We start from the raw sequence: 10,094 nt of genomic DNA, 5'->3' as shown, positions 1-10,094 counted from the left end.
AGTAATGGAGAGTCAAACAAAATACTTGTCTTCCTTGCAGTGTAAAAAGACCTACATACAAGTGAGCTTTTAAACTGGGAGAATTACAATCTTTTGCTGCATGCTCATTTGCTGTTGTGAACCTTCTGACTGAAGAAGCGGCTAAGCTCTTGAAGGTACGAATTATGCACTGCATAGTCCTCTAAATGTTTCTCTTGCCTTTCCACTTGGCTTGTTAGTTCGTGGTTGGCAATCACTTTAGTAAAATCCCAGATCATCTTTGTCTGATTGGCATGTAGGCAGGGTGGATGTTCCAGGTTTTTATGTAGTCACAATTTCTGGTGCTTTTAGAAATGGTAAAAATATTGCTAACTCCGGTCTTCTTTACCTGCATCCATGAGTCACAGTGATTTGTCTTTGTGGCTTAATGATATCAAAACATAGTCACTGATCACCTCTTCTGGCTTTTGGTACATTACTAGGGGTTTAGGCACTATTGTAATATGTGTAATATACATTTAAAGCAAGTTTAACAGAATGTTCTACTTTTATGCTTGTTATGCCATTTTTTCATTGATGTATGTGCATGAGTTAGGACGTTATCCAAGTGACTGCATAGGGGTAGATTGATTCATATGCAGATTTTGTTTTTTCTCTCCAAAGTAAAACTGAATATTGTATATATGTGTCACGATTTAGAGTTTTTAGACTCGGAGCAAATTCAGGAGCGCACCCTCTCTCTCTCCCTTCCTGTCCCGCCCTCCCCCGCCCCCGATACATATTAACTCTTTCATTCCATGGCTAGGTTTATGCACTTTCCTTGCAGTCACTCCTCCATAAAATGGCAATCATTTCCATAGCAAAGTAGGGGGGCTCTGTCTGTCCCCACTCCTCGCGAGTGTAACACTCTCAATGGCAAGAGCACATGGGTCCATTCTCCCTGCTCCAATTTAATTCAGATGCAAAATATTGATTTGCTACAACATGGATATCTTTTAAAATACACGTATAAAATCTACAACTGACTAAACAGATTTCAATGTATATGTAAATATGTAGCGACAAAGATTGTATCCTGTTAAGTTGTCTAGCTGCTCTTGCCAATACTGGGCTTGATACTCCTCTACCTTGCATTTTGTGTAGACACATCTGTGCATGCTAGGGGTAAACTGCTACCTGATGAACATGCTAGTGTGTGCCAACTGCATTTCACAGGTATAAAGAACTGTGAAATGTCAGGCAGTGGTATCTCAGCTCCGTTGTGTACTGTTCAGGTCCCCACAACTTAGGATACACACAGAAAACTGGAGGGAAAAATAGTATGAGAATTGGCGAATAAGCAAGATGAAGAGACTGAGAAGTTACTTTTGGTCACAGGTTATATTCTTCAGACTGGCTACCTTTGCTTTTACCCATGGAATTGGCATGTATATTGTGCACACGAATCCTATATTTGCACGAACATGTGGGTGTTCCATTGTGCTCAATGGGAAACTGTGTACATAAAGGCACGAGGGCTTTTTTATGCAAAGCATAATCCACTTCTGATCCTCATTGCCACTAGAATTGAACATGACTTTATAAAGATTTTCTAACCCTTTTTAGTAATTTTGGGTCTCAAATTAGACATTGATTTTTATCAGGCATACAAACCTTCATGCTTCAGAACCATAAACCCATCATGAGCAGATAAGTAATTTAATCTAGGGAAGGACTGAGCCATAACAGAGGTGTGGTTTGTTTGTGGGTTTTTGTTTTTCTTTTTGCCTTCGGAGACAGGATAATGGGCTAGAGATAACAACTGCCTAATCCAGAATAGCAATTTTTATATTACTTTGTACCCACCTTGTGTAGGCAAATATGTCTTTTGCATAATTTAGGCAACTAGCCTGGAATATTTCGCCCATACAGTTGTAATATAGACAAGGTGAAGATTCAGCGTGCTCACAGCTGGCAAGCACCTTTAAGAAAGTTGTACACGGGGGAAGGAAACGACTCTGAAATTTAGATGGCAGTAGGAAAAGGAGATCTTGTCTGAAGCTAATAAAGGGAAGCATGTTTTGCAATTTGGAAAGGTTCTTAGCCACACAGATGCACTTAAGACACAGTCACTATAAATATTTGAGAGCAACAAGAAGTCCTGTGGCACCTTATAGACTAACAGATATTTTGGAGCATAAGCTTTCGTGGGCAAAGACATGCTTCATCAGATGCATGTGCTGGGGGGGGGCGGGGGGTTCAGAGGAGTATTTAGAGAGCGGGGGGTCCCAGTAAAAGGGAGGCCTAGAGATGACAAGGTCTATCCAGTCAGGGTGGAAATGGCCCATTATCAGTAGTATACATCAAGAGAGGAGAGAAAACCAGTCTGATCAGTCAGGGGGATGTGGCCCATTGTCAGATTGTAATGTGGAGGTGTGAACTTCCACACCAGAAAAACCGCTATTGCAAGGGGACAGCCACTCCCAGTCTATGTTTAATCCTTGGTTGATGGAGTCAAATTTGCAAATGAATTGCAGCTCAGAGATTTCTCTCTCCATTTGATTTTTGAAATATTTTTGTTGTAGGACTACTACTTTTAAATCTGTTACTGAGAGTCCAGGGAGACTGAAGTGTTCTCCTAGGGGTTTGTGTACGTTGCCATTCCTGATGTCTGATTTATGTCCATTTATTCTTTTACATAGAGAAGTATAATATAAAATATTTTACAATATTTGATGTCTTTGCTAGGGGCCTTTTCAGATACACACAGCAAAGGGTCTTACAAAATCCAAATAAGTGTGGATGGCCCAGGGACTCTCTTTTTTGACCTGAAATAAAAACCAAACTGTCCTAAAAGGTACAGAGGACAACAATCTTTTTCAGATTCCCTATGGAGAACTTCCACAAGACTGTTACATTATGTATATGTTGAGAGACAAAAGGGGACAAATTATTCTTCCATGATATGAGCAGGAACAGGGTCTTTCCTGGCACTTCCTGCAGTGGGCACCAAAGCTCAGGGCTGCTGCCCTGTTTAGGAAACATTTACCAGAGCTTTTCTCCAGCCACATTCATTCATCATCATGGAAACCTTTGTCTCCAGTGTCCTTCATGGCTCTTCCTAGTCCCTTATGGCTCTTACCAGTGTGGTCTTCACAGGAACTGCCCTGTTAGGGCTCTGCTTCCAGCCACAGCTTCTTCACATGGGTGTAGAAAGAGTGCTGTGATGCATAAAGTTTATATTGATGGTCACTAAAATGTACAAACTTTTCATAGCATGGGCCTTGACTCTGCATCCTCCCTGTGCAAGGAACCCTGACCTCATGGATAGGCTTCTGTAAGTTCTAGGTGGTGGGAGATGATTTTCAGAAAGAGATGCGTAGGTTGTTCATTCCCATACATGAAGGAAGAAGTGATTATTTACACCTAGTATTCTAGGAAGCCAGCTAGAAGAAAGTGTGTGTATATGTAGGAATCATGTATGAACCTGAAATCCAGTGCGGATAAGAAATAGCACACCTGTAACATTATTTAGGTCTGTACTTTGAGATCCTAGATGACAACGCATTGTGGTCCCAAATACATTTCTTCCTTTCTAAAAGTCCCATCCCACACAGCTGTGTACCCTCTAGCTATATGACATTGCTATCTCTTCACGTAGAAGTCTTCCACCTCATTCAGGCCATGTAGGGGAAAAGTAGATTTTATGACTATTCTTTATATATGCACGTTTTGTTCCAGGCTCTTAGCCTAAACAAAACAGTCAATTCTGTGAGCTTGTATAGTTTCTCCATCGGCTATTCACAGGGCTTTTTGAACACATATTGGTGTTTATTTCCAAGCAGTGGATCTGTCAGTCTGAGAAACCTGATGATATTTCTAGATTCTGGACACTTGCGCAGTGTGTTATTGTTGTCCCACAAACTCTAGCAGCACAGATCAAGGGTCAGCTCTTCTCCACTGACACAGCAAAAAAAGTCAGTTTAAAACCCATGGCAAGGAATTGTTTTTGAAAACTGAAAAGATAAAGAGTGCATCAGGCAGTGCCTCTTTCATTCCTCCCCAATGCAAGCTATGCTCATATTCCTTTAATTTGCTGATGGATTAAATTCTGAAAAATAACAACTGAGCAAAGGAAAAAATCCAGCAGTCCTGTTTCAGGCAAAACATGTCAGGAAAAAAGATTGAACTAGGCCATCTGCTTTCTCTGTCCCCCATGGGATGAAATTTCCCTGACTTGTTTTTTTCCCCCCAGGGGAGGACAGGAGAGAAATGGGCTGATTTAGAGGAGCATGAAATCCTCATTGCTCCAAGTCTGTGGAATAATTGATGCACCAGCTCTGTGCCTTTGGAACTCTGTGGTGTGCATGTGTATTGGAGGCAGGGGAAGGTGGAACTGGGAGTAACTGCTCTTCCCTTCCCACAGAAAAAGCACCTTTGGGGAGAATGCTGACCCTTTCCACATGCAAATCCCCATCTGTGGGGTCAGTTGCCAAGAGAGAAATCATGGTAACCTGCCTCTAGCTCAAATGGATTGGGAGGGGAGGAGGGTCCAGCTGGGGCTATGGGCTCTAGGGTGGGGATGAAGCATTTGAAGTGCTGGAGGATGCTCTGGTCTGGATGAGGGGAGGGCCAGGGGGAGAATTGGGGCAGGGAGCTGGGATGTGGGAGGTGATGAGGACCGCAAGCTCTGGGCAGCACCTACTACCAGCAGCTCTTGGAAGCTGTATCATATAGCCACCTCTGGTGGTTCCTGGCCAATGGAAGCTGCAGAGCTGGTGCTTGGGGTGGGGACAGCATGCTGAGCCTCCAGGCTGCCTCTATGCATAGGAACCAGAGGAGGAATATGCTGCTGCTGCTTGGAGCTGTAGAAAATAAGGCAAACTCCTGACCCCACTGCTGGCAAGAGCCTGAGGGCCAGGTTGAAATGTCTGATGGGCTGGATGTGGCCTGCAGGCTGTAGTTTGCACAATCCTGCTCTAGCAAGCTAATGAGCAGAGGGTGTAAGGGCTAACAAAATGGATGTATGGGCTTCTGTGCAAATGTCCAGCTCCTCAGAATTGGCTCTCACTTCAGCATGAGTTCACTGGCAGATCTGGGGACATCCTAGGCTAAAAGAGGAAACAAAATGAAGGGGGTAAAGACCACTCAGTCAATAGGGTTTTTCCCAGGTACTCTGTGGGTCTGAACTTGCTCAGTTTCATGACTTTTCTGGATTCCCTGCCCCCACAAACTGGATGTGATCTGAACTTGAAAATAAGAATTGCAGAATTTGAGCAAAGAAATGAAACTGTCAGTTTCAGTTCCCTTCAGTATCGCTTTGTGACAGAAGAACAGTACATCTGGCAGTTGGGAAAACAATGGTAGCACATGCTACATAAAATGGGCACAGTTTATGTCTAAAGGCTAGAAGTGGGATAGGTCATATGGTATAGTTTTACTTGTTCCTCTATCTACCCCAAAAATGAGGTGTATACCTCAATCATAATTCCACATCTGCTCTGACCATAATTAAAGCCAATACTGTACTCTTTCCTGGGGGGAGGGGGGAGAGTCTGGGAGAGAACTCTTTTGGCATTTGCTCCTGCTCCGAGGGAAGTAGAATTTTATCGGCATTCTGCAGTAGATTTTTCTTGCCTCTCTTAATTTGGCTAATAAAATAAATGAGCCACATGCAACTAATCTGAAGTGTGCTTAAGCCCTGAGTAGGGTCTCAGTAGTGGTTTAGAGAAAGGTGACTAGTTTCTAGCATTCGAAAGAAGCAAGGTGTCCTCATGGAAAAGATCTCCCCTTCTCATGGACTCTCCGTGGGGACTAGTGTCTCTTCCTGTGTTCTGCTAATCACAGTTAGAGCAGTCACAAAGCTGTGGTAAACACCAGGGAGCTGCCAGAGAGAGGGAAGACCACCAGGATCCAGAGTCCCTAAGGGATATGAATGTAGATTACCTTCTGAGAAGCCCTGAGAAAATTTTCTCCTCCTTCCTAACTCAAAATGTATTCTTTGCTCTGACAGGCTTGTTGTCTCCTGCTGACAGCTACTCTTCTGCCCCTGTTTCTGAGATGGTTTCTTAGTCAGGAGCAGGGCTTTGTCCAAAGTGTTTTGTGCTGGGTACTGTAATATCAAGAATGACTGTGGCATTCCTATCACAACTATTGAGTGACAACCACAGAGTTGGTGTGTTGTATCCCATGTGCTACGTTATGAAACCACCACCTCTTTCAGCTGTTTGAAGCAGTTTCCAATCGCTTGTGCACGCTCAGTTCTGGTGTTCTGAAACAAATGCACTGGAAAAATCTACGACGTGTTCATGACTATGGAGGCAATATCCTTGAGTGTTAAATTTTACTATTGGACTAAATGTTAAATGTAAAGTACTACACACATTAAAATAAAGATTATTTAATTTCTCATTTATCACCCAGTAGTTGTGTACTATAAAAGCAACGTGGACACACGAAATCTACTTGCTAAAACTTAACTTCCTCTTTGCTCCTCCATGTGGAAGTGATCTAAAACCACTTTCTCACAAGGTATTTCTCTGCCGCTGGTTTAGGAAAAACTGATGCATAGTCAGAGCATAGAGATGCTGAACATCTACTGATGAATAGCTATGGAGGCGAATCTCAGTGACACAGTACAATGTGCGCCACTGTATAAGGCTATGTCTACACTAAAGAGTTTTGTCAACCAAAACTGAGGTTTTGTCAGGAAAACTCATGGAGCAGCTACATACATTGTGTTTTGTTGACAGTCTGACAAAACTCTGCATTTCTGCCAACAGCGTTCTGTCTCTCCAAGATGAGGAATAATGGCTTTGTTGACCAGTTTGTGTTGACAAAAGCCATGTAGATGCTCTGGGGGGCCTTCTGTCAATATACAGGGTTTCTAGTTCTTGGGGCAGCTCTGTTTGCTGAGCTTCCAATTACCCCTTCTTTTGCGAGAGTGGCTGGGAAGTCTGGCCACTCTGACAGAGCAGGTTGCTCTTTTGATCTGCTTTTGTGTGTGGATGTGACCTGTCAACATAGGTTTTGCTGGAAGATATCTTCCAACAGTAACTTCTGTCAACAGATTGCTCTGTTGGGCTGTGTCTACACTAGCTCCCTACTTCGAAGGGAGGATGGTCAGTAGGGTGTTGGGAGTGTATTATGAAGTGCTGCAGTGCATATGCAGCACTTCATTAAGCAAGTTCCACCCCCCTCAGCAACTTCGAAGTGCTGGCTCATGTCTATTTGCGACTAATCCTCCGGTACTTCGAAGTCCTTTTACTTCTCAAAATTTTGAGGAGTAAAGGGACTTCGAATTATTGGCATATTAGCCACAGCTAGAGGTGAGCCAGCACTTCGAAGTTGCTGTGGGGGGAGGGGGGAATTTTGCTTAATGAAGTGCTGCATATGCACTGCAGCACTTCATAATACACTCCCAACACCCTACTGACCATCCTCCCTTTGAAGTAGGGAGGTAGTGTAGACAGAGCCCTTGTCGATGTAGGCTAAGTGTCTGATTTCAGCCATCGTTGTATGGCTATTTTTCTATAAGCTATATGGCCTGAATTCCCCAAACTACCCAATGACTTTGGGACCTAGATCTCCCAGTAGCTGGTTTGAGAGAGGGTGGCCTTTTTTCTTCTCTCCAGAACTGCTGAGCATCCAAAACTAACTGAAGTTAACAGGAGCAGTAATGCTGAGAATGAGAGCTTGGCTCTGGTTTTCAAACAATCTGGGATCTCCAGGTGACCATTCAGACTGGCTGATAACCATTATTAGCGAGTCTAAATGCAGACATTTATACCATCACTGTGTGGTGTGTTCTTTTTAATTAAAATGAAAACACAAAAAACTTCTTCAACCTGGGAAGAAGTTTCATGTTTTGAATGTATCTGCGATCCATCCTTACAAATAATGGCATGTAAAGACCAGGTTTGGGAATAAATCCCATACCTTTATTATGCATGAACAATGGAACTGCTCCTCTACTCTTTATGGCCACCTTCTGAAATCAATTTGCTTTCTGCAGAAACTATACAGATGTAAACCACAAGTCATTAAATACCTTAAAACAAAATCAGCCTATTGTATGTGGTAATAGGCAAAAATTATATTTTGATTGGTCTCACATCACAGTTAGCAGCCTAGTTGCTCTCTGCATTTGCTCAAGTCATTTAAAAAGTGGTAAACTCTCATGGTAATATCCTGATCTGTAGTAATGTATATGCAACCAATAACAGATCTTTCAGGTGGGAATGTAATAAATACAGAAGTCTCTTTATGAGCAAATGAACTGTTTGCCACCTCTTGTTTGGTGTTTCTGTTCAATCTTCCTGTTTATTCCTAATAACAATGATCATCTGAATATTTGTGTCATTTCCTCTTTTCAAGGATGCTGTCAGAAGGGTACCTTTGTGGAATCCCTTACCTTTATGAGGACTTCTTGAGTTCCAAATGCTACAGCAAGCAAGCAGCAGAGGAGAAGGCGCATGAGATGAGCTCCTTGTGTGGCTTTACCTATTCCACCATGGATGAAACGCAGAGCAGAAGTCTCTTTCAGCGGTGCAGGTCTGTTGGCAAGTTCTTTTCTTCAGTTCATTCCAAAGGCAGCAGACAGAATGGAAGACCAAAAGAGACTTTACTGCAGACAATCCAGAGCACAGAGTTTAAAAGGCAAACATCTCCACCTAGGGATATGCCTGGAGGATCCACAAGCAGAGATACCTACCTGGTTCCTTCTTCCTGTGAAAGCATTTGCAAGAATTACAATGATTTGCACATTGCTGGTGGTCATGTGATGCCAATCGGCTCAGTAACAACAGACTTTGCCTGTGACAGTGGGTTAAGCCCATTCTTGGAGTCTTCAGAGATTCCTCCACCTATGGAATCCATAAAGATGCCCCCTAGTGACCTCATTCGCAAGCCCACTCAAGGGTACTCATCATGCTGGCGAGTGTCTAGCATCATGCAACACCCACAGCCCCTCTCCAATTCCATGCTGAATGACTATCTAGAGCAGAAGGTAGTGGAGCTGTACAAGCAGTATATCATGGACAGCATGGTCAACAGCCCCTCCCCCACTCAGATCATGGCCTCTGAGCTCATCATGACTAATGTAGACCAAATCAGCATGCAGATCTCACGCGAGGGAAATATGGAGACCACCAGGGCCAAGGACATGGTCATTAACTGCCTGTTGCGACTGGCCAGTGGAAAATTATCTACAGAAATAAGCACGCCTAGTCTGCATATATCTCAGTGAAACAGCATCCGTAGGTTGCCAGCTGGCATTAAGGTGGATAGCAGCTAGAAAGTGTACAGGTTTTGTAAATACAAAGGTTACGTTCTCAGTTATAATACTTTCCTGGTATTATTGAATTAAACCCTGTTATTAATCCTACTGTTATCTGACCAATTTCTGTTGGCTAAAGAGACAAGTTTTGAGTAGGTCTGGACCTGAAGAAGAACTCTTTGTAGCTCAAAAGCTTGTCCCTTTCACCAGTAGAATTTGGTCCCATAGAAGATATGACCTTCTCCACCTTGTGTCACTAACATGCTGGAATCATCCACTAGGCTACAAGTACACGGCCAATGTTATTTATTTGTACTGCCATTGCACACAGGAGCTGCAGTCCTGCTAAGCTCTCCCTCCTGCTTGGAATCTGCTGTTCCATCATGTGTGCCAGTGTGAACCTCCATCTTCCTCCCAAAGGCTTTTTCCAGCTCTTCAAAGTATGACTAATCTCCACGGTCTGCCTAGCTCCATCTATCCCCTTACTTCCTGTGTGTTGTCGTCGTCTTCCCCCTACCCACTTTCTCTGATGCAATCCAAGTTCTGTTCTCATCCAAGTAGGCTCCTCAACCCAAGTGTGTGTATGCATTTGTTTTCCTCTGAACTAAACCTTTTAAAAAGAATTGAGAAAAATGATAATGGTCTGTAATCACCTGCACATGTTTTTGCCAGCTAACGATATACAAGGCAGCTTGGGGAACAAAACTCGAAGCTTTAGAAAACAGCACTCTACCACTGGCATTAAAAGAGAACCTTCATTAACTGTTCTATGCTATAAGGCCATTTAACAGATATTTGCTTATGAATCAGGCTGGATGTAGGGTATTGAGAGGGCAGAAAATAGAATTCCTTACAGTTG

General features: G+C 43.1%; 1 protein-coding gene across 1 annotated transcript; it reads left to right on the top strand.

The window, feature by feature from the left end:
* The first annotated feature begins 8,335 nt into the window (after positions 1 to 8,335).
* Positions 8,336 to 9,205, top strand: TASL (TLR adaptor interacting with endolysosomal SLC15A4). The gene has a single exon (XM_074983385.1). The coding sequence runs from the start codon at positions 8,336 to 8,338 to the stop codon at positions 9,203 to 9,205; it is 870 nt and encodes a 289-aa protein (XP_074839486.1).
* Positions 9,206 to 10,094: the final 889 nt, after the last annotated feature.

This window comes from Carettochelys insculpta, chromosome 1, assembly GCF_033958435.1.
Source record: "Carettochelys insculpta isolate YL-2023 chromosome 1, ASM3395843v1, whole genome shotgun sequence".
In the NCBI taxonomy this organism is placed as follows: domain Eukaryota; kingdom Metazoa; phylum Chordata; order Testudines; family Carettochelyidae; genus Carettochelys; species Carettochelys insculpta.
The sequence above is the reverse complement of the archived record's forward strand: the minus strand, read 5'-3'. Positions and strand labels throughout refer to the sequence as shown.

Excerpts from the sequence above, each read along its gene's own strand:
- TASL (XM_074983385.1), top strand. The coding sequence starts at position 8,336 with ATGCTGTCAGAAGGGTACCTTTGTGGAATCCCTTACCTTTATGAGGAC.